Genomic DNA, 24,826 nt, shown 5'->3' on the forward strand with positions numbered 1-24,826 from the left:
TTGTGAACATTTCACGTGTAGCAGGTACAGGCTGAATTGCAGAACTACAAAGTATCATCACAGGAGTGGATCCAGAATTACTCTTTACATTTTTAAAAGATACATTTATTTATTTGAAATGGAAAGTGACAGAGAGAGGGGTAGGGGAGGGAGGGAGAGAGAGAGAGAGAGATCTTCCAATTGCAGGTTCACTCCCTAAATGGCCATAATGGCCAAGGCTGGGTCAGGCAGAATCCAGGGGCCTAGAACTGCATCTGAGTCTCCCATGTGGATGGCAGGGGCCCAAGACCTTGGGCCATCTTCTGCTGTTTTCCCAGGAACATAAACAGGGAGCTGGACCAGAAGTGGAACAGCTGGAACTCAAACTGGTGCTCATATGGGATGTCAGCATTTTGGGTGGAGGCTTAACTGACTGCAACACAATGAAATCCCCAGCCCTTTCCATTTCAAATATGTCTAGAGAGATGAATTTGTGGCCAATAACCTCGCTGTGATATATTTCTGGATCTCAAGGTATTTTTTAGAGTACATTGCCTCATGATAATATTCAGATAGCCATATTTCTAATGACTACCGTAGTGGATAGAGAAGAGGCTTCTAGTCATTTCCCCTTTTCTTCTGTCTCTTTCCAGAAATACCTAAGTTTGGCCAGAAATGGCTCAGATTCCTCACTAAGGAGCAGCCCTACCCATGGCCAGGCTGTGCTACAAAATAGGATACTGCAAGAATGATTTATATCTTCATTTAGCCTTACCCCAGTGATTAACAAGAAGAGGTTATTATCTCTGAGTTACGGTCCAAATAGGGACCAAGAAATGCGGGGCCCTACCCATACCACTGATTTTTTTCACTCTTAGTGATGACAACAGTACAACCAGGGGTGGAAAATATACCTTCAGAACCAGCACATGCCAAGTTCCAAAGACATGCCATGGTTCATTTCCTTGTGTGTTATTGATTGCATAAGCAGCTTTTATATATCAACCACAATTCCCATGCTGCTTGCACAGGGTTTATGCCAAGTTGGGGTTACAATTTTAGGTTCTAAACTACTCATCAGTAGGGGTGGTGTTGGTGGGAGAAGTGCCTAAAAAGCATAGATTTGATTTATTTTTGTGTTGAGATTCTATGTCACCCAATCTTTAACCAGAGGCTCACATCACAGTTCAACGTTCTCAAACGACAAATTCTTGGTAGCACTAAGCTAGGCAAGGCTGATTGCTTTCTGTCTTATTGAAGGTGCACATTTAACTCCATTACCTATTCTAGAAGTTAAAGTATAAGCAAACTGTCTTGCTTGTTTTAAATATGTGAAATGTGCTTGTCTGAAAGTGTCATGTATTTTAAGCCGTGTGCATTTTTTTCCTACTAAAGCCAACAGAAGTTTCAGACAAAATCCCTGAGAAGAAGCAACGCATGGAGGAGGCCACAACTATCTGCTTGCTCCCCCCTTGCATCTCACCAGCCCCACCCCACAAGCCTCCCAACATTAGAGAGTGAGTTTGAACTGTCTATGTATGGTGTCTTTGTGTGAATGTTCAGACTTTTAAGAAATCCAAATTAAACCCATTTAAGGAGATCCTGTCTCAGAGGAATGTTAGGAAAAAAGCAGAAGTTAGTCAATTCTGACAGCTGTCCCAGGTCGCTGGTCCAGCGAGCATAGGATAAAGATTGGAATATATGCTGCCAGATTTGGAGTGATTCTATGAATTAGTTAACAAATTTTCTTCACTCTAAGATCGATCACTGAAATCAGCCAAAACTAAACTTTTAGCCCTAAGTGAAGGAGCAGAGCGGAATATACAAATTGAAGAGGAAGCATTAAGGGACACCTATCACTTTAACCAGATTGCCTGCTTCTGGCCAGATTCAGTCCTGATGATGTTTAAACAATTACCCTGGAAAAGCAGCCGCTTGATGTTGACAGGATGATGATGCAGCTGCTGCTTCTTGAATGACATTACTGCACATTAATATGAAGCTGGAGGACCTATAGCTACATTTTGAGCTCCAGAGGCCAGTGATAAAAGCTGTCTAGGAATTGTCCTCCCCAGGATAGCTAGGTAGGGCAGGATATGTTCATTGCAACCAGCTAGCCCCTCATTTCCCTTCTCTCACTGTGTGGAAAGTTCCAGAGTCAGACAAAAGGCCTCCTTCTTCCCTCCTCATTCAGACAGCATCAGCCTTCCCTGGAGAAGTTCTGCCCTCTGATTCTACAGAGCACTGTGTCTTAGTTCTTTCTGTGTTATAAATATCATATAACTAACAATCATGTCAGCTACTTGAACCATTCTGTCTGGGTAATTATTGCCATAAATTCATTCAACATTAGAGATTGCTTCCATCAAAGCCCAGTTTGGGAGCCTATTAGGAGCCCAGAGCAGAGAGGCAATCTGGCTAACTGCTGCTAACAATTGATTTCACAGATTACTGTTTAACATCAGTGACATGGCATCAATCTGCCACATATCAGATGTCGGAAATAAGTTATCAGCTTGCATTGGTCTAGATCCTTCTTGTTTTCAATTTAATGGTAGAAAAAGACCAATCATGATTAATTGTACTCTATATAAAGAGGAGATGGTGGGTCCTGGGCTGCTCTTGTCCCTGAGGATGAGTAACTATATTCCCTGGTACAACTGTTCTGAAACATCCCTTCACATACTTGGAGTTCTCAGAACTGGACACTCATTCAATGAAGCAAGGTGATCCCCTCTTTGTATCAGGGTCCACTGAGGTGAAGGGGATCAGCTTACATTCCTTCCAGACATGTGAGGAAGTGTGCTGCCCCAGTGGTCCAACAAGGCATTCCAAGGTCTTGGACAGGAGGAAGGACTGAAGTGCCATAGCTGTGTTGGCAATACATCCTCAGTTCCCAGGCTTTGACTCATGCACAACACCCAGATGCATAAAGAAGAGGCACAGAGATCATCAGTCTCCACTACTAGTATCCCTAAGTGAAAAGGTGATTCACTTTCTCCATCTTATAGAAGACAGATAGCAAAGGATTAAGTACATGTCTAATACTTTGAGTTTGTTCTCTTAAAATGGCCTTTATAACCCACAGTACTTACCATCTCTCTGCCTTTCTAGTAGATAGGAAAGTAGTGTTACTATAGTAGCATGTATCATTCCAGAAGGGCCAAAAGCAGGTTATTATGCTCATCAAACAAATTCAAGTCTCTGGGACAATCTAAGCACTGACATCTTGGGAGTCTTCTCCTGAGAACCCTCTCCTTAAGCTTCCTTTACTCCTTTGTACCTTGTTGACCTTTTAAACCAAATCCTTAGAAATGTTTATGAGACAAGATTCACTTTTATAAATAAATATCCTAAAATTAGCAAAGATACCACATCAGAGTCTGACAGCTAATGTTTCTCATAATCCAACCAAAGAACCCTGCTGAGCAATCTCCATCTCACTTTTGCACTTGAGCCATCAGATGGTCTGCTGATGCAATGAGTTAGGGTGATGATGTACTTCTCTTCTTTGATGTTTTCTTCTGGCCTATTGAAAGAGGAACCAAAAGAAACAAGGCTGTTTTTGTAATTTGGAAGCCATAACAATGACAAAGTGGTCTCTAGAAAATATATCCTGGATATCCTTTGCCAAGGAATTCATTAAATGCCCCATGGTTCCAGGTTCCTAAGAGACAGATGAAAAGGAGACCAGGTCACTGATACTCAAAGCACACACTGCACTGAGTCCCCACTAGTCAATTTAGTGGCAAATGGGGAGGATTTACATGACTATAGTAAGCAATGACAAATAAACTCTTTCTCTGAAACAGCTCTTCTCTTTGCAGTCCCTACTACCTTCTTAACCAGCTCAAGTATTCAGGGAATGGTTACAACTAATGTAACATTTGCCTCTGTTAGATTTCACAGCAGTACTTGGTATCTATGAATGTAAATTTCCAAAGATCCAGCGCTTTTGTAATTATTACACTTAATGTGGTCTGTTGTTGATGGAACTTCCTCATGGACAAGAATTATTTTAATCAGGTATCCCAACAACTTTAAAATAGTTCTACATGTCAAAGCAATTCTAAAAATCCCTTGGTAAGTATTTTATAATTAATTTTAACCTATTAATGTAATGCCAGAAGCAGTTAATATATTTAAAAATTTCACTGCATGACAGAAATTAATATAGGGCCACATTTATGAGACAAAAATCAGAGAAGATGACACATATTATTACATTTGTCAAATCTGTGCAACACAGTGGAAGTGTAACAAGGAGACTGCATTGACTTCTGCTATTTCAGGAAACCAAACCACTTGAATACTTGTTCATCTTTGAATTGTGGCTTTGAGATATTGTAAATCTATATTTCCAGACACTGACTGAAATTGACCAAGAAGAGAACATAAATTCTTGTTGACTTAATTTGCTATTGAAAATTGTAGTCAATAATCATGAAAAGCAAATGGCTGCACAGTGCAATATTAGTTGTCTAAGAAAAGATTAAAATTCAAGTAATCTTCATTGATTAGTCTAAGACAGTAACTAAAATGAAAATCCATGACCCAATTACTATGTTAAGCAGCTAGTGTAAGATGTTAGTTGTTCTGTTTTATTTGAAGTCTCAGTCTATTTGATGGCACCCATTTAATGGGTAGATAAATCAGTTTGAAAGCATGGAAGTATTTTGAAATTGCAGATGTCTCATGTCACTATAACCAAAGAATTTTTAAAGTGGATTTTTGTAAAGTGGAGTATGTGCATCTTTCAGTATAATAATTTAAGGTCAGGGGATCATAATACCTTTGCATTGGATAGAACATTTTTTCATACAATTTGTAGTGTTTCAATAGTATTAATGTGTTATTAATTTCTATGTATAAGCATAGTATTTCTTAAGAAAATACTCTTCTACTGATTGCTTATTCTACTATTTATTTCAGGATTGTGACATTAAATCCTAGGGCAAAATTGGTAGGAACTATCCTGAAAATGGTGGTATTAAAGTCTGCATTGTATTTTCCATAAAAATCTAATTAATAATTGTCTTGAAATGTTGCAACTATCACCTTGTAACATACTCCATTGCATATTTACATTCATCATACTGTTCTGCTTCAAAGACCTGTGTTTATTCTTGGACACATATGTATGCATCTCTATATTTCTATATAGAGATATCTATATCTATGCCATATATACACACACACACACACATATATATATGTATATATATACAATCTTCATCATAGGTAGAGGATCATCAATTAAAATATTACTTTAGTTGAAAGTACCAAACTCATGAGGAAAATAAGAATAAAGGCAGAGGAGATTTTGTGACATCCTACACTTTCTGTTTGCACAGAAATAATTCATCCAGGAGAGCAAATAGAAGAAAGGAAGAAAAGCTATTCCCTCCCCCACTTTCCCCACTGCCAGAAGACCCTCCACGTCGCAGAAATGTCAGCGGCAATAACGGTCTCTTCAATCAAGACAAAAACATCTCCATGAGTGGGCAGATCACCCCTACTAAACCTAAGAGAAGTGATGGCAAATTCTGTGCTACCTTCAAAGGAATATCTGTAAATGTAAGCATCTTGAAAGAAATATTATAACTAGCAGATAAAAACAAATTGGCCAGCACCGCAGCTCACTAGGCTAATCCTCCGCTTGTGGCGCCGGCACACCGGGTTCTAGTCCTGGTTGGGGCACCGGTTCTGTCCCGGTTGCTCCTCTTCCAGTCCAGCTCTCTGCTGTGGCCCGGGAGTGCAGTGTAGGATGGCCCAGGTGCTTGGGCCCTGCACCCGCATGGGAGACCAGGAAAAGCACCTGGTTCCTGGCTTTGGATTGGTGCAACACACGTGCCATAGCAGCCATTTAGGGGGTGAGCCAATGGAAGGAAGACCTTTCTGTCCGTCTGTCTGTCTCTCTCCCTCTCTAACTCTGCCCGTCAAAAAAAGAAAAAGAAACAAATTAACCCAACTCATCTAATCTGACTTGACCAGATGGGGATGATGCAGGAGAAAGGAGCGAAGATGCAGAAAAAAATATATAGGGTAGCTTATGTGTGTTTATACAAATAAACAAAATCTCTATTATTCAAATTTTTTATTTCAACTCAGGATTTTTTTTGTTCCAGATCAATTTTTTATCTTGCTTTCCCAAACATATTGTACATATAGGGTCTATGAACAGCCTTTGGTCCAATATCTTTGTGTCTTGGGGATAGGGAGGACACTTCCTTAAAAATAACCACATCACCTGGCACATAGTAGACACCAATCAGTTAGTGAATAAAAAAAAAAAATGGATAGAAGGCAATTTCCCAGGGTCACAGAACTGGAGCTCCAAGTAGGATCTTTCCAAATATCAGCTTTGCAAATGTAAATTGTTCTTACAGTGACTAAATAGGATGGAATTTAAAAGGTGAATCTGTTGCTGAAATCACACCATAATGGTTCTAAGCCCAACTAAAGAATTATCCAGCCCTTTGAACTTTTCCTGCTGCTGGATAAACTTTCAGCATGAATAATGAGAAGATGTGTCACACTCATATCCCCACACAGAGGTTCAGTATAGGTACATAAACTGTGGAAACCACCAACAACCGTGTTGCTGATGCATGTTAATAATAAATGTATCTACCTTTCCATGTGAATACATGTGCATGCTGATGCAGCATCCATATGTTTTTAGTCTCCTTTAAGTGCGAAATAAATACAAAGCAAATGAGTGAAAATCAACATGTTTTTAAATGTCTGATGCCAACTTGTTGGGTCTCCAAAATACACTTTTATACTACATTAAAGGCCATGAGGCCTCTAAGCTTCAAGCACCTCAATTTATAGTACTCCATCATATGAGATGACATATATATCTTGGTAAGTCTCATCATTGATATGAAGCAATTGTACTAATATAAAGTTTCCATTTTATATGTGAAATTCATATGTGTGCACACATGATACTGCCATCCACATTTAAATATGCTGACTCTGATGCTGAAGGTTAAACCCTCTATTCTACAAGGTAATTACACTCTCCAATCTATTTTTCATATTGAGTGTAATTATATTATAAAGTCCAACTGATACTGTTTTTAGTTGCAAGTTTTTAGAGCACATGCAACATATCCAATGAATTCTCTGTGGATACTACCTAATATATTGTCACAAATAATTAGATGTTATAATGACAATAATGATTATAAGAATCTGCAAATCCATTTCCATGCATCATAAGAACTACTAGGGAAATGTGGAAATATGTTTACATCTACTCCTAGAACTGTATCATCCTTCTTAAGGAAATTGCTAGGAATCCATTTGATAGGAATGAACAGGGAGTGCCTCTAAGGCCATGCCTTCTCTCTGTTAATAGTTTGAAATCTGAGAGAATTTCAGGTATACTTTTTTATTTGTTTTACATATTATATAATATTTTATTGCATGTATATATCATAACATGAGGATAACAGATCATTTCATTTTTATATTTTATTTTATTTTATTTAAGGTAAACAAATGTCATGTATTCATTATATACAGATTTAGAAACATAGTGGTACTTTCCACCATACTCCTCTCCCACCCACACTCCCACCCTTTCCCCTCCTTCCTCTCTTATTTCTTCTCTTGATTTTTTTTATTTTTTTCTTTTTTTTACATTTTTTTAACTTTTATTTAATGAATATAAATTTCCAAAGTACGGCTTATGGATTACAATGGCTTCCCCCCCATAACATCCCTCCCACCCGCAACCCTCCCCTTTCCCACTCCCTCTCCCCTTCCATTCACATCAAGATTCATTTTCGATTCTCTTTATATACAGAAGATCAGTTTAGCATACATTAAGTAAAGATTTCAACAGTTTGCTCCCACACAGAAACATAAAGTGAAAAATAATAGATGATTTTTTAAATGATGATGAAATCAGATCAGACCTATTGTCATGTTTAATCCCAGTGAGAGTCAAGTTGGGAATTGCTAATTTCTTCTCTTTTTTTTTTTTAACAGAAGATCAGTTTAGTATACATTAAGTAAAGCTTTCAACAGTTTGCACCCCCACAGAAACACAAAGTGAAATATACTGTTTGAGTACTCATTATAGCATTAAGCCTCAATGTACAGCACATTAAGGACAGAGATCCTACATGAGGAGTAAGTGCACAGTGACTCCTGTTGTTGACTTTACAAATTGACACTCCTGTTTATGGCATCAGTAATCTCCCTATGCACCAGTCATGAGTTTCCAAGGCTATGGAAGCCCCTTGAGTTCTCCGACTCTTATCTTGTTTAGACAAGGTCATAGTCAAAGTGGAGGTTCTCTCCTCCCTTCAGAGAAAGGTACCTCCTTCTTTGAAGACCTGTTCTTTCCACTGGGATCTCACTCACAGAGATCTTTCATTTAGGTGTTGTGTTTTTTTGTTTTTTTTTTTTGTTTTTTTTTTTTTTTTTGCCAGAGTGTCTTGGCTTTCCATGCCTGAAATACTCTCATGGGCTTTTCAGCCAGATCGGAATGCCTTTAGGGCTGATTCTGAGGCCAGAGTGCTGTTTAGGACATCCGCCATTCTATTAGTCTGCTGAGTATCTTGCTTCCCATGTTGGATCACTCTTCCCCTTTATTTATTCTATCGGTTAGTATTAGCAGGTACTAGACTTGTTTATGTGATCCCTTTGACTCTTAGTCCTTTCATTATGATCAATTGTGAACAGAAATTGATCACTTGGAATAGTGAGATGGCATTGGTACATGCCACCACAACCATCTACTTTCAGTTTACTTTATACTCATAAGATTAACCATACACTAAGTAAAAAGTTCAACAAAGTAAGAAGAAACAAACACTTCCTCAACAGTAGAGACAAGGGCTGTGAACAATTATCAAATCTTAAAATATCCATTTCACTCCTTAACATTACATTTTTGATACTGTTTGCCTGAGTCTAAGTATTAAGCGACTTGACTCTTAGCTGATACGGTGCTATCGTTGCAATGAATTTGCTCTGTTACCCTGAGTAAGTCATTAAACATATCTTAGTTCATAAAATGAATGGATTTGACTGGGTTGTCTATAAGCCTTCTTCTAGCCCCACGAGTGTTTTCAATTTTGTGTTCTCAGAGTCTTCTCTTTTCCATTTAGGCATGAAGTGCTACTGACTCAATGGGTGAATGAATGTGGACAGATGACATGTTTACATAATTGACATAATCATGGCTGAATTTAACCATTTCCATTCAAATGTGCCACGGCTGACACCAGTGCTGTGTGGTTTTGGACATGGTGTTTCAGGTCTCTTGTCACTTATCATGGCCACAGAGTCAAGTACTATTGTTGTGACTTATCCCTCTGCTTGGTCTGGGCCAGTCAGGCTCTGGCATTGGAGGCATGGGGCTGTCTTAAGAGCTCTGCCTCCTTTATATGATTGTGCTGAATAAAATCCATAGTGATCTTTAAAATATTTTCTGCATATCCAAAACATAACAATTTGTAGATGTGTTGCCTCTAAGCACATTTATCTCAGTGAAATATAGGTAGGTGGTAAAAATTATTTGAGAAACAGAAGTTTGACAATCAAGTGGCAAAGACCAGCTTGCATTAGGCTTTTAATTTTACATGCAGGCATATGTGTATATATGCATTCAATGCAAGTTGAGAGCACTAGGCTGTGAGGTGGAAGGGCTATGTCGTAAATCAGAGATGGCTACAGTGCTCACAAAGCTCTCAACCTAAGGTGAACAGTGAGACTTGCACTCTTTAGTGATTGATATCTTAGAGAAGGGAGAGAGACAAGCCTATGTGAAATCCAAAGAGGATGAAGGTGTCCCTGGCCCTAGACATAAGACATAGGGGCCAGTATTTATTGAGTTTAACCTTAATAGATGATTAGAGTATAAAAGTGAATGAAAGTAGATAAACAAACTGTGACTCATCCATACAATAGAATAACTTTGAAAAGAAAGGAAATTCTGTCATATGCTGCAAAATGGATAAACTTTGATGACAGCATGCGAAGAGAAATAAATCAGCTGCTGAAGGACAAAACTGCAGGGTCCCAATTCCATGAGATCCTTAGAATAGTCATACTCATAAAGACAGGAAGTATAATGTTAGTTGCCAAGGACTGTGGTGAGCATGAAATGAGTGATTTCTTTTAATGGATACAGAGTTTTGGTTTTGCAAGAGGAAAACAATTCAAGATTAGTTGCACAACAATGTGAATGCATTTAACACTTCTGAACTGTATACTTGATAATGGTTAAGATAGAAAATGTTATGATATGTATATCTTACCACAATATAAAATTAAAAAATCAAGTCAAAATAATAAACAGAGTAAATTATGACAAACTTAAGAAAGAAAGAAATGAAATTTCTTGAAATCCAAGTCTTGAAATCTAAGACAGTTCATGAATCAGGAAAGTAAAAAATACAATGATATGTGCAGTCTCATTGAAACCAAGGTACATGGAAAAGAAGAAGGGATTAGGCAGAAAGATGAAACCAGATCAGGGAAGACCTTTAAAACTAGCACAGAAGCTCAGTCTTGAGCTTGCATTTGAATGCAGGGCACTGAAATGTTCAAACTTGGTTTAGGAAGCTTCAGCGGCAGGCAGTGGATTGAGGGTGGATAGAGAGGCTAGCTTGGGGGAGACTGGGAGTCTGACCAGGAGAATATGTGTTACTGTCAGTGTGAAACCCTGATGGTCTGTACTTTGAAGCTTCAAAGGAGGGAGAGACAAATTTTATACATGTTGGAGAGATACAAAGAATAGGGGTTTGCAACTAATCTGATAAGAGTAATAAGGATGTAGACTTTAAATATAAGGTATAGTGGTGGCTTTCAAAAACAGTTTTAGGAGCATTATCATTTTTCAAAATGAAATCATTTCTAGGACTTCAATATTTAAAGCTGATAAAAGCAGAGCAGATCAGATGGAAGGCAAGCTGGACAGTTCCCATCCTGCCAGTTTTAATGCTCCAATTCCACGTGCTACCACAATTCCCTAGGGAACTGTGCCAAACTCAACTGGAGACTCCTCATTGACATGGATAAATCCAGCCTTAATGACAGGGAAGATCTTCCACCATTCATAGAAATAGGGGACTGGATCACTTATCAATTTATTTGAGAGAAAGTTGAAGTGTCCAGAAGGGGTCATTGCAGATATGGTGCTTTGGAGAAGACTAAAGTCTTCATTTTGGAGTTATTAGCTTGTTGTTGAATCTTTGTTAACACTTACAAGACTGACAAATGTGATTAAGAGAGAACAGAGCTGAGGAATGAACTTAGAATGGCATAAAGAGGAAGAGGCATCAATGTGAAGTATGGTCAGAGGTAAAATAGTTGGAATCGCTTATGTTTGCCAGGTGGGGAGAGCATAGTCTGCTAGAGAGGCACAGCAGGTGATTTTGTGACACACTGTCACATAATTACAAATCTTACCACCTACTTTCTTCATTTGGATCCTATTCTGCCTGTAGCAGTAACAAATCAAGTTGAAGCTCTGCTAAGTCTTTCCTTTGCTTGTTGACCTGGTTAAAATGAGGTTTCACCATTTCAAGAATTCAAGATGAGAAGGCACACTCAACTTGACATTTACTTATCCAGAAACTGGTCAAGGGCCTCACATGAACAAAGGGGCTGCTTCAACCTCAGGTCAGCCAGGGCACTCATTTTTGCAGTATGATGGCTGGTGTCCTGGTATTTTGTGAACTATATCTGGTACTTTGTAGAGTGATCTGAAGACTTTATTTATCCTACAGAAATTTTGGGGGCTTTTTCCCTTTTCAAAAAATATCCACATTTGCATCAAGTATTCTATTTAATCCCCTTTTCTCCTCTCCCCATCTTATTCCTCCTCCCTCTTTCTCTCTTTCCTTCCCTCCTTCCTGCCTTCTCCCTATGTCTCCCTCTCTCCTCCTCTCTATATTTTGCCTTTCCCTTCTCTCTCATTTTTCCCACTGGATTTAGACCTCAACATGGTTGTCTTAATAGGATGATGTATCTCTGTAATGATAGCATCTGATTAGGACAGTATCATCATGGAATAAATGCTAGTGTTTCATGGCATTTGTAAAATATAGCAAGCTGGGTGCATTGCTTTCTTTTTCTTACTTTGTTTCCTCGTATGCTTGATACTCAAAGCATTTACAAAAAGATATTCTGAAAAGCTGGACCTAATGGAACTTAATCTGTCCTCCTTTTTCCCAGGAGGGAGACACTCCCAAAAAGGCAGCCTCTGCCACCATCACTGTCACCAACACTGCTATTGCTACTGCCACTGTCACTGCTACTTCCATTGTCACCACCACTGTCACAGCTACCACCACTGCCACGGCCACCACCACAACCACTACCACTACCATTTCCACCATCACCTCTACCATCACTACTGGCCTTATGGATAGCAGTCACCTGGAGATGACATCCTGGGCGGCACTGCCCCTTCTGTCCAGCAGCAGCACTAACGTCCGGAGACCCAAGCTCACTTTTGATGACTCGTATGTTGTCCCCAGATTATCGCTGACATAATGTGGAAGTGGTGAAGGGGGGTGGAGGGTGGAGGTATTATGGCTTTTCTGGTGTCATGAATGTGTCACCCCCAGTAAGACCTTAGCATCCATTCCTATCTCCGTGAAAGTATATCCCTTGCTCCCCTCACTCACACATCTCTGTGCTCAGCAAGAAATGTCTTTGCCTTATTTTAATAATGGAACTTTGTTACTGTTTTCAAGGGCTTATTTAGAGCTAGTTTTGTTTGATCTATTTGGGCAACTGTAAAGATGGGGTTTGAAGGATGTGGCTATTTATCCTAATGGGCCATTATATACTTCAGCTTTCATTTGTGGTACTATGTCAAGGTTGGTTATGACGTGAATGATAGCTTAGTCTACCTTTTCCAAGACATTGTAGAAGAATGAACTTACAGGAAAAGAATTTTTTTTGACTATTCAATCTTCTAACAAGAACATGACCCAGTGGTTTCTGAGAGCTTGTTTTGTTTGTTTAGGGTTCACAATGCTGATTATTATATGCAAGAGGCTAAGAAGCTGAAGCACAAAGCTGATGCACTGGTAGGTTTCCTTCCTCTCACAGCTTTGCTCCAATTGAGGTATTATGCTTTGAAAGAAAATAGATAAGACATTTTATAAACAAGTCAAAGTTTTGGTAGCACAATGCAAACTTACCTTGCAATGGATTAAGGCTCTGACTCAGGGAGATTGGAACTGGTTAACTCATTGGCACCATAATTCCCAAAGTTCTTTGAGCTAGGCTGCCCTGTCATTAATTGTTTTCCCACTCTTCTTCCCCTCGCACCCACTTCAAATGTCTAACAGCATATACTACTGTCGTTATCCTTAAAGTGAATCTGAAATGCTTTTGAAACTTCTCTTGAGATGATGGGACTTCCCATTAGCTCTGGTAAATCAGAGCTAGTCTGGGAAATAGTAGGGTGGTTGAAAGCTGGTTAAGTGACCCCAAAATTTGGCTCTAGGAAACTGGGATCTGTAGAAAAATCTCATCTCTTTGCTGCATTTGATTACATGTTCCCAGGGTGAGACCCATAGCAAGGCTGGGACCCTAAGCAGAGGAAGGAAGTGGTACCATCTGGATTCGCCAAGACACTTTGCTAAGTGCCTCGAAGGTTCTTAGCCACCTAGGCCAGTGATCAGCCCAGCATGTTGAGTTATTTAACTTGATTTATTCTCCTAACAGTGGATCTCAAACACATGTTACAGTCACTTGGAGAGTCTTAAAATTACCTTGATTCCCAGGCTATACCCAAAACTATTGAAATCAGAATTTCTGGGACTGGAACCCAGGCAAGCGTATGAATGCTCCCCAGGTGACTTCCATATGCTGCCATTTGAGAGCACTGTTCCAAGATAATTCACTAAAGTCAGGTTCCTCAGCTTTGACTAAATCTCCTAACAATTAGAACCATCAGTTCAACCCCACTGTGTGAAAAAAAAATAGCATCTCTCATCATTGTATTCTGTACAGCCAGGACTTAATTAAACCAAGGTGTTTGACACTGAGAACACTGCGGTGGAATATCATGATAGTCTTCAACATGACCAGTGTGTAGCCAACATCAATTACCCATGGCTCTTGCACCTGCCACTTCTCTGCTTTCTCTCATCCCCCTCATGGGCCAAATCTCTCAGCTACTGTCCACAACTAACCTTTCTGTGGTATGAATTGCTTCTTGGAAATAATTTGCACACAAAATCTTCCTGCACACAAAATTGACAAGGCAGGATGGCTGCCAATTCCCTTAGAGATGCCAGGCGGACTGAGCCTGTGACTACTGCATGGTAGTGAGATATTTGGAAGGCATTGGGGGCAATGTTACTGGCTCAAAGATAAAAGGTTTCCTCTAACTGTCCTCAACTCTACAGCACTGCAGAAATGCTCTGATTGTTTGCATTCTGTCAAAATCAGGTCAAGGAGCACATAGATGCCCTTTGACAAGCTGTTACATGAGCCAGTGAAGACCAGGATACACATATGAGGCCATGTGGGTAAAATGTTTGAAACTCTGAGACAATTCAGAGCCACAGAGATACATATCTATGAGTAAGGATTAACATCAGTCTACTTTCCAGAGTTGTATTTATATGTGGTCCTTAATAACTTTGGGTCTAATCTATTCAGAGGATTTATGCTCATCTGCAGAGATACTGCCCCAATGGGGAAAAAATCAGGTCTAGGGGTGAGATAGAAAAGTCTTAGACATTACAGTGGTTTGTGACCCTCCAAAATATAAATAGACACTCGTTGTATTTTTATATTAAAATTTCACTGGCGTGAATGAAAAAAATCTAAAAAGCTCCATTTGGGTGATGATAGTACAAAAAAAATGTTGAGAAACAGATTATTGATATTTTTGTTGGACATATGTCTATACTGGCACTAGAAGCACCTTGGTGGTCCAAGCCTCTCATTATTTTTAAATATTTATTTATTTATTTGAAAAGCAGAGTTAAAGAGAGGCACAGCCAGAGGCAGAGGCAGAGGCAGGAGGGGAGAGAGAGAGAAAGGCCTTCCATCAGCTGATTCACTCCCCAAACGGTTGCAACAGCCAGAGCTTGGCTGATTCTAAGCCAGGAACCAGAAGCTTCTTCTGAGTCTCCCATGTGGGTGCAGGGGCCCAAGGACTTGTCTATCCTTTGCAGCTTTCCCAGGCACATTAGCAGGGAGCTAGATCAGAAGTGGAGTAGCTAGGACTCAAACCGGCACCCATATGGGATGCCAGCAATGCAGGTGGCGGCTTTACCTGCTATGCCACAGCACTGGCCCCCAAGCCCCTCATTTTATAAATGAGGAAAACTAGGCAGGTGAACACTGTAGCCATGTAATTTTTTCTCTGGACTTCAATGTCTCCTCCTTTTCAAGGAAAGATTGGGGCTACGTGATAGATAATGGTCATTCCAGCTCTGGAGTTGGGAATGAAAAGTGACATTCAAAAACTAGAATGTAAAGATTAATTTCCCAATGGAAAAGTCATTCAGAGCCCAATGACCTAAGGAAATTATCTTGTAAGGCAAGAGTGAAAGAAGGTGCTTTTCATTCACACATTCAGGTTCTTGTCAAATCACTTTGAATTTTGTTGAAACTGATGTTTCTCCACAATAGCTTACAGAAGGTAAACCACAGAACTCCTTCAGTGCATAAAAGCTGGAGAACATTTATTGTAAAAAGAGTCATTTACAATAAGAGATTTTGTAGGACATATAACTAATAATTTCATAGTTATACTTAATCCTTTGCTAGACGCAGCTACTCTTCCATTTTGAGAATTGAAACATTCAGAGTTGCATGGAAAATATTTTGATAGAAGGTATACAAGAAAATTAAAATAGCTAAATCTATATTATATTTCTTCTTTTGGATAAAACACCATATTACTGAAATTCTTACATCCAGCTATCAAAAATTGAAAATGTTAAATCCTGCTATAAAATACTCACTATAAAAGTGTCATATACAATATTCATTACACATAAAAAAGAAATCAGTATGTCTAAGTCACTTTAATCGTGACCATTATCAGGACTAAAACCTTTTGCAATAAAATTTTACTCAACTAAAATATTTAGTGGTGCTATATTTTTGGGGTTTTTGGCACACTATTTCAGATCATCATTTACAATGAAAGTGATTCGATTATTGTCAACAGTCATACTACAGCTTCACATTTTTCATGACAATAGCATCAATTTGTTACTCTTCTCCTGGGGATGAGTTGATGTGCTCACAAAGAATTCTAAATAAAATGCTCTATGTGTTCCTTGTCTGTGAGGCTTATAGAAAGCAGAGCTGGGCCGGCACTGTAATGTAGTAGGTTGAGCCTCCACCTGATGTACCAGCATCTCACGTGAGTGCAGGTTCGAGTCCTGGCTGCTCTGCTTCTAATCTAGCTCTCTACTAATGGCCTGGGAAGGCAGTGGAGTATGGCCCAAGTCCTTGGGCCCCTGCACCCACATGGGAGACCCAGAGGAATCTCCTGGCTCCTGGCTTCAAGTCGGCCAAGCTCTAGCTATTGGAGTATTTGTGGAGGGAACCAGTGGATGAAAAACCTCTCTCTCTCTCTCTCTCTCTCTCTGTCTCTTTCTCTCTCTCTCTCTCTCTCTCTGTAGCTGTACCTCTCATGTAGATAAATAAATCACTTTTTAAAGCAGAGCTTAGTTGCAAGTGCTGCCTCTATGACTAGTTAGTTTAGTAAATTTAGTGAAATAGAACCTGGTTGAGGCATTGATTTGGGTTTTGGCCCACTAAAAAAGATGATGATAGTAATACCATGAACTGTATGAGAACTTGGCTACATTTTTCTATGCTCAACTAGCTGGTCACTGTTAATACCAGTTCATACATTGTCCTATCTGCATATTGGAGTTTCTGAGGCAAGGCACTGTTGAGATATTGGATCAGTAATTCTTCACTGTGGGGACTGTCCTATGCATTGCAGGATGCTTAGTAGCATCTCTGCCCCCCTCCACACGCACTAGATGTCCTTCTGCCAATGGTGACAACCAAAAATGTGCCAGACTGCCAGATGTTCCTTCAGAGAAGGAAACAAAATTATCCTCATGTGAAAACCACTCCTCTATATGAAGGGGAAAAGGAGGAGTCGCATGTTGACAAGTCATCTTCCTATTTCAGTTCGAGAAATTTGGCAAAGCTGTGAATTATGCCGATGCCGCCCTCTCCTTCACCGAATGTGGTAACGCCATGGAACGTGACCCTCTGGAGGCAAAGTCCCCATACACCATGTACTCCGAGACTGTGGAGCTCCTCAGGTGAATGGTCTTTCTGATGTCATCTTCCTAAGCTCATTTCAGCCAGAATTAGAAGCTGCTTTATTTTAAAAAAGTATAATTTCCACATGTTAATGATTTGTCCAAGGCATCTTCTTCTTAGAAATCATCATAATTAGTTCTTGCTATTTCATTAATGCCATGGGAAATTTATAATTGATGGACACTGCTTTTATAAATGATTCCCTTCAGAGGTTATAATGAGAGCATTATAATTTGCAATATTCATAAAATTAAAATGGAAATGTGGTAGGTAAAAATAAAATATAATTTTACCATTTGGCATTGGATTGCCTTTTTAAAGGTGCAATTTCATAATTCAAAAAAAGTTGTTCTCTCAAGATTTCTATTAAAAACCACATTTTCTAAGAATTTCTATCTTTGTTATTAAAAAGGGATAGGATACTGTTCCAAATTAAAGTTACTATTTAAAGTCACAGGTATAGAGTAGACTTTCCATGATTCTGGAATAAGGGAAACAGGTGGTGGAGTGTGGTGATGCTAGAGAGGAAGAACATGAGAATAGGAGAAAATGTAATTGTTGGTTTCACCTGAATTTTAAATGAAATTTTGTGGCCTGTTGGTCATACTGGAGTGGAGTTAATGGGTTATTAAAAAAATTTTGTAAAGGCAATTATATAGCCTACTGCTTAAGCTGCAGGGTGTTACCTGCATCCCATATTGGAATGCCTCAGTTTGAGTCTCAGCTCCTCATTCCAGTTTCCTCCTGATACATATCCTGGGAAGCAGCAGGTGGTAACTCAAATTTTTGGGTCCCTGATACCCATGTGGGAGACCTGGAATGAGTTACAAGCTCCTGGTTTCAGTTAGGCATGTGGGCAATAAACGACCAAATGAGAGCTCACTGTCTCTCCCCACCTTCAACTCTAGCTCTGCCTCTCAAATAAATAAATAAATAGCTTTTTTAAAATCCTACAAGAAGAGGAAGAATTGGAAAGAGAAGAAATGTACATTCTAGTGTTTTCTAGTGACTTGCAGATATTTGTAAAATAATTAAAGCCATCCTTTAATAGTGAATAAGCAGAATCATTTGCTGAATGAACTAAATAATCCCTTTTGATTGAGTGAGCAGTTCTTTACTTGATAGACCCTTATGTCTCAGGCTCCTCAAGCTCAATTAATCAATAATTCCAAGACTGATTTTTCCAATATTGTTTGTATATGCTTAAACTGTTATAAATCTGAGGGCATTGGTCCTTAAACTTTCAGATAAACATTGGACACATTTAGTATATAGATTTTCCCAGTGAAAAATTTCAAAAGATCAAAATAAGGAATTATTAAAAGAAAACAAAGCTTCCACTCACATAGAATCAGAAGTTTTATCAGAGTGACAAAAGCAAGGAGATTCTGAGCAAATCCCAGCTCTGCCTGCCCAATTAGTCAAAGCATCTTTCTCTTAGTGCTGCTCCAAGGCATAGGTATCAGAGAAGAATGTATAGTATTTCACTTTGACTTACTTTATGCATCATCACCATTTAGTAGCTTTCAAGTGAAATTTGATGTCTTAGTGTTCAGTCAAGGCTACCAGTGATTTTCAAATATGTGCAAGATGAGCATTCTGGCAAAAACTACCAGTATTCAAAATCAAAGGGAAATATTAGTGATCAAACATGGAGAAAATTCATGTTCTATATTCATTCAAAAATGCAAGTTTTTAAATGGTATTTTTAAATTAACAAGAAAATGTTACATTATTAATGCCTGGAGTTAACAAAAGAAAAATGGAAGGAAAAAATCCCTGCAAATTAAACTTCTCGTAAGCTACTGAGAGGAGTGGAATTGGTCATTGTGAATTCAGAGAAACTTGGCATTATGTAGAAAAAGTTCCAGAAGTGAACATTTATACATTTAAATCCAGTATTTCAAATTCTGGAGATTTGAATTTCCTCTACTGAATAAAATAATTATAAGAAAACAGGTTATCTGTATGGCGTTGTTTTGCATTATGTATAATAGCACACAATTACAAACCTAATAATCAGTAATGGGAGAGTAATTAATTACATCATAGTGCACTCAAGAGAATACTTTATAACCATTGAAATGAAGCAAAGGTAGAGATTGTACAGTTGCACAAAATGCTTATAATATTATGTTCAAGTAAAATATAGCTGCAAATTTATATTCACACTACAAGTATGACCATGAAAAGCTTCTATATGCATCTGAATGAAACTGGAAGGGAAAGAGATCATAGCTGTAATAGAAGAGTAAGATTATGAGTATTTTCCCTCTCTATATACTTTGTTATTTTTTCCTTTAGGGAAACACATTGTTTCTTAAAAACATAAAAAGCAAAATAAATTTTATTTTATGGTAAAAATGCATACTGAGATATTAAATAATATTTGTTTCCATTAGAAGACATTTTCCCTTAGTTATTTATCTCCAAAAATATTAATTTCTTGTAAGCATCAATTATTTTTCTTTTTTTAAAAAAGATTTTATGTATTTATTTGAGAGGAAGAGTTAGACAGTGAGAGAGAGAAAGAGACAGAGAGAAAGGTCTTCCCTCCGTTGGTTCACTCCCCAAATGGCTGCAATGGTGGGAGCTGCACTGATCCGAAGCCAGGAGCCAGGTGCCTCTTCCTGGCCTCCCATGTGATTGCAGGGGCCCAAGGACTTGGAACATATTCTACTGCTTTCCCAGCCCATAGCAGAGATCTGGATCAGAAATGGAGAGCTGAGTCTAGAACTGGTGCCCAAATGGGATGCTGGTGCTGCAGGTGGAGGATTAACCCACTGCACCACAGCGCCAGCTCCATCATTTATTTTTCAATAGGTCATATTTTACTCCCCACAGAAATGTATCTCAGTGGTACCTGATGGAAGTCAATGGAAAAATTATGGACATTAAGTCAATATTTTAAAATTTATTTTGAGATTATTTCACATTCACATGCAGTTTAAGAACTACAACAGAGTTCCTATGTGTCCTTCATCCAGTTTTCCCCATAGTAACATCTTGCATGACTATAGTACAATATTGCAACCAGGACATTGACATTGATATAATCTATGACTTAATTCAGATTTCACCAGTTTTATATGCACTTATTTGTGTGTCTTCTCTGTATTTTTTATTTTCTTTTGCATGCATATGTGTATAATTTTTTTAATGAGAGAAATTTCAGTTGGGAATAAAATGAATTAAAGCAACTAGACTTTCTGGTCCATTTAAGCAATGGAAACTCCACCACCAAGTCACTTCAAATATGGATACAATTAGAGGGTGACTGTAATATGAACATAGTTTTAGTACTGCAATATTATGTTGACGAGTTTTTTATTACTCCCTGACAGTATGCAGGCTACAGAGAGAAGAGAGAGAGAGCCCCATTTTCCTCATTCAAGTTATTATAGTTGCTCTGTGCCCTGGGAATCTGCAATAGAAATGTATTTGTGAAAACAAGTGGGGCATCACAAAGACTTGACATTTCAGTTATCCAACTGTCAAAGTTAGATTTATTATAAAATAAAAATCCTTTTGCTTAATACTGTAAGAACAATGGAACCCATATCAAGCGTTCAAAAGAACTGAAGCAGTAACCAGAAGGGTGGAATGATTAGGAGGCTCAGAGTCTTGGGGGAGTGAACTTGAGCACCCTGGTGTTCTGAAGAGGCTGCTGAAATGAAGCATCAAGTGTGGAAGCCCTGCATCCTGCAGAGTCTCTATCGCCTTCTCGTAAATGAGAACTCATCTGAGCTGCCTGTGCACACACTTTAAACGTCCTTCCACCACACTGGATTCCATTACTTATTCTCCTACAAGTACCTGTGAAATTGCACTAAAGCTCAGACAATGATTTTATGCAATGAATTGATTTTTCAAGAGTCTAAATGCCCAGAATGGAATGTGCTTGGCTAGAAGAAAAAAAAAAAAAGATGGAAACTGTTCAACCTTTTATCACTGGTGTGGAACAGTAACAATTAAAGAGAATAGGAAGACAAAATATACAAGCATCATAAATTAAGAGCAGAGGCCTTAAAATGCTGTGAAATGGACTGCCTTTTAATGAAAAAAAAAAAAAAGCCAAGCTACTGTCTATAGGAATATATTCAAAACCTGAGCCATTAGAAAAGACATTTTAACTGTGTGATTGAGGTATCCCCAGGCTCATGTCAGACACAGCTGTGTATTATTTACCTCATCTGTCAAAAACTGAGCTGAGACTGACATTTTTGCCCACCTCTCATGGAAAACCAATAATGTTGTTGAAGTAGAGTATTGCTATATGTGGGGAGCAGGGCCCATCTCCTGCAACATGGCGAAATAACTACTGAGACTATTGAGACTAACTCTATGCGCCTGATCTCCCACCATATGGCGCTGAGAGGGAGTAAACAAATCTTACACAGCTGCTTCGTCAATTAGCTGATTCCTGATCCAACCTCTGATTGGAGGAGAACAGCGTGCTCAGCATGTGGGCAGCAGAGCACGGATTGGTGGGAGAGGACTATAAAGGCGAGATAGAAGCAGCACAGGGGAATTCACTTATGCGCCGCGAGGTGCTGCAGACATCTCCCACCACGCGCTGAAAGAATAACAGGAATGTGGACACACACCAAGTGGAATGTGGTTAGAATGGAGCAAACTTGAGCGCACAATTGCAGAGTCATTCGCTTAAACAACTGCGTCAGGTCCGTCCGGTGTCGTTCTCCCGTGAGCCTGCAGAGGAGTGAGCCTGCAGAGGAGCGACAAGTGGTGCCGTGACTCGGATGCGGACTGCTGTAAAGGGAGAGAGAGACAAAGGAAGAAAAGCCGCGGGGAGAGAGAGACTGAGAAAAGCCGCGGGAGAGACAAAAAAGCCACGGGGGGAGAGAGAGACGAAAACCCACTGGGGAGAGAGAGACAAAAAGCCACGGGGAGAGAGAGAAAAGCTGCGGGAGAGAGAGAGACAAAAAGCTGTGGGGGAGAAAAGCCGCAGGGGAGAGAGAGACAAAAAAGCCGTGGGGGAGAGAGAGACAGAAAAGCCACAGGGAGAGACAAAGGGAGAAAAGCCGTGGGGAGAGACTGAGAAAAGCCGCAGGGAAGAGAGAGAATGAGAAAAGCTGTGGGAGAGACAAAAAGCCGTGGGGGAGAAAAGCCGCAGGGGAGAGAGAGACAAAAAAGCCACGGGGGAGAGAGAGATGAAAAGCCGCGGGGGGAGAGAGAGACAGAAAAGCCACGGGGGAGAGAGAGATGAAAAGCCGCGGGGGAGAGAGAGACTGAGAAAAGCCACAGGGGAGAGAGAGAGAGACTAAAAGCCGCGGGGGAGAGAGAGAGACTAAAAGCCATGGGGGAAAAAAGCCGTGGGGGAGAGAGAGACAGAGAGAAAAAGCTGCGGGAAGAAAGCCGCGGGAGAGAAAGAAAGCCGCGGGGGAAAAAAGTCGCAGGGGGAGAAGAAAGCCGGGAAATAGAGAGAAATAAGAAAGCCGGAGAAAGGAAAATAAGAGAGTTGGGAAATAGAAAAAAAAAAAAAATAAGAAAGTCTCCCCACAACATGGCGATGAGAGGGCTCGGATTCAGACTGCCTAGGGCGATAAGCACCTGCGGGCAACTCTAGCAGAACAGAGTATGCGTCGCGGGGCACCGAAGACAGGCATGTATCAACGCCACAAAGAATAAAAAGAAGGGGGACCTGTGGGGAGCAGGGCCTGTCTCCCGCAACATGGCGAAATAACTACTGAGACTATTGAGACTAACTCTATGCGCCTGATCTCCCACCATATGGCGCTGAGAGGGAGTAAACAAATCTTACACAGCTGCTTCGTCAATTAGCTGATTCCTGATCCAACCTCTGATTGGAGGAGAACAGCGTGCTCAGCATGTGGGCAGCAGAGCACGGATTGGTGGGAGAGGACTATAAAGGCGAGATAGAAGCAGCACAGGGGAATTCACTTATGCGCCGCGAGGTGCTGCAGACATCTCCCACCACGCGCTGAAAGAATAACAAGAATGTGGACACACACCAAGTGGAATGTGGTTAGAATGCGGTTAGCACAGGAGCAAACTTGAGCGCACAATTGCAGAGTCATTCGCTTAAACAACTGCGTCGGGTCCAGTGTCGTTCTCCCGCAAGCCCGCGGAGGAGCGACACTATAAACAGTGTTTTGCCAGGATTTTTACATAGATACAAACTCACAATAATTCCATAGCATTGTCCTAGAACATGGGCTCAGGGTTGAGCTGATGTCTGGAGCTCAGTTCTGAATGCCACACAAGTCCTATTATTCTGTTTGATCATCATTTTGTAGATGTTTTCAGGAAAGCACTAGTCCATCTCTAGAGCAAATCTAGGCTCAACTAGTTAGTCCATCAGAACATCAATGACTGGGTAGTTTTCTTAGAAGGGTCATCCAGACTCCACTTGAGCTTTTTCTTTCTCTTCAAAGGTATGCAATGAGGCTGAAGAACTTTGCAAGCCCCTTGGCTTCAGATGGGGACAAAAAACTTGCAGTATTATGGTGAGTCACGTAGAGGCCACAAGGATACCACTGAAATGTCCCAGAAGGATCCAAAGACTCCATATCAACTTAAGCTGCTTACCTCAGATCATTATTTTTGTTTTCCATTAAACTATTAAAAGACAACTTGTGGATTTCTTTAGTCACTAACTCAACATTTACTCTCCTAATTTATACACTTATCAATATGTGGTTTTAATGCTTCCCCCTTCCTGTATTAAAGTTTTCCTTATTTACTTCTATCCCTCAATTTAACCACAAAAGAGTAACTATAAAATATGAATGAACATTTTTTTACATTTTATAGGTTTCATTAAACACTGGCTTTAATATAATCATTTCATTTGTCACCATAGCTACCGATGCTTATCACTTCTCTACTTGAGGATGTTTAAACTGAAGAAGGACCATGCTATGAAGTACTCTAGATCACTGATGGAATACTTTAAGGTAATCCTTATTTTCTGTAGTTTATAGGTACAAGGTGATAAAAGCACTAATGGGACATGACAGGAATGTTATTAGATGTCAAATGACAAAAACAAGGTTGCTGAGGCCAAAGGCTTAACCTTTCTCATCCCAGCAGGCCAGAGCCTCTCATACATCCTCTGGGGATAAGCAGGGAATTTAACACCTGATTTGATTCCAAGGAAAGAAGATACATTAGTACAAAGCCTAACTATCTTTTTTTGACTGACCAAATGGCCCTTGGTGACCTCTTAGTTGCAGTCAGAGGGATGTTGTTGTGTGCTCCAACCTCTAAGGTGGGTACAGATTGTGGCTATAGGTATGGCCAATCTCTTGTTAAATGAGAGGTCATCCCAGGATTCTCCCAGTAGCCAGACAAGTCATTGTGGTCACCGTGGCTCTGGGTGGACATCCACACCCTCTGAAGCCTTGTGGTCATGGAAACTATTGGAGTGCAATGGTTTCAATTTAAGATAACCCATTGCCCTGGCTACCAAAGCAAACAAACACAAATGAAGCCATCATCTAAGGAGCTGACTACCATACTCCACAATACTGCTGCTGTCCTCCTTGGGGATGCAGAAATCTCCTTT

The 24,826-nt window shown here is 39.8% G+C and overlaps 1 protein-coding gene across 2 annotated transcripts in view; it reads left to right on the forward strand.

The window, feature by feature from the left end:
• Nucleotides 1-24,826, forward strand: part of AFF2 (ALF transcription elongation factor 2) — a 592,065-nt gene that overhangs the window by 550,298 nt on the left and 16,941 nt on the right. For both annotated transcript variants that reach the window (XM_008273461.5, XM_051831608.3), the window contains 7 exons: nt 1,375-1,496; nt 5,334-5,556; nt 12,184-12,473; nt 12,983-13,046; nt 17,140-17,276; nt 23,694-23,765; nt 24,122-24,215. In XM_008273461.5, coding sequence (XP_008271683.3) covers nt 1,375-1,496; nt 5,334-5,556; nt 12,184-12,473; nt 12,983-13,046; nt 17,140-17,276; nt 23,694-23,765; nt 24,122-24,215 — 1,002 coding nt within the window. The remainder of the gene's footprint in view (nt 1-1,374; nt 1,497-5,333; nt 5,557-12,183; nt 12,474-12,982; nt 13,047-17,139; nt 17,277-23,693; nt 23,766-24,121; nt 24,216-24,826) is intronic.

This window comes from Oryctolagus cuniculus, chromosome X, assembly GCF_051225735.1.
Source record: "Oryctolagus cuniculus isolate XC-2025 breed Fujian yellow rabbit chromosome X, ASM5122573v1, whole genome shotgun sequence".
Classification (NCBI taxonomy): domain Eukaryota; kingdom Metazoa; phylum Chordata; class Mammalia; order Lagomorpha; family Leporidae; genus Oryctolagus; species Oryctolagus cuniculus.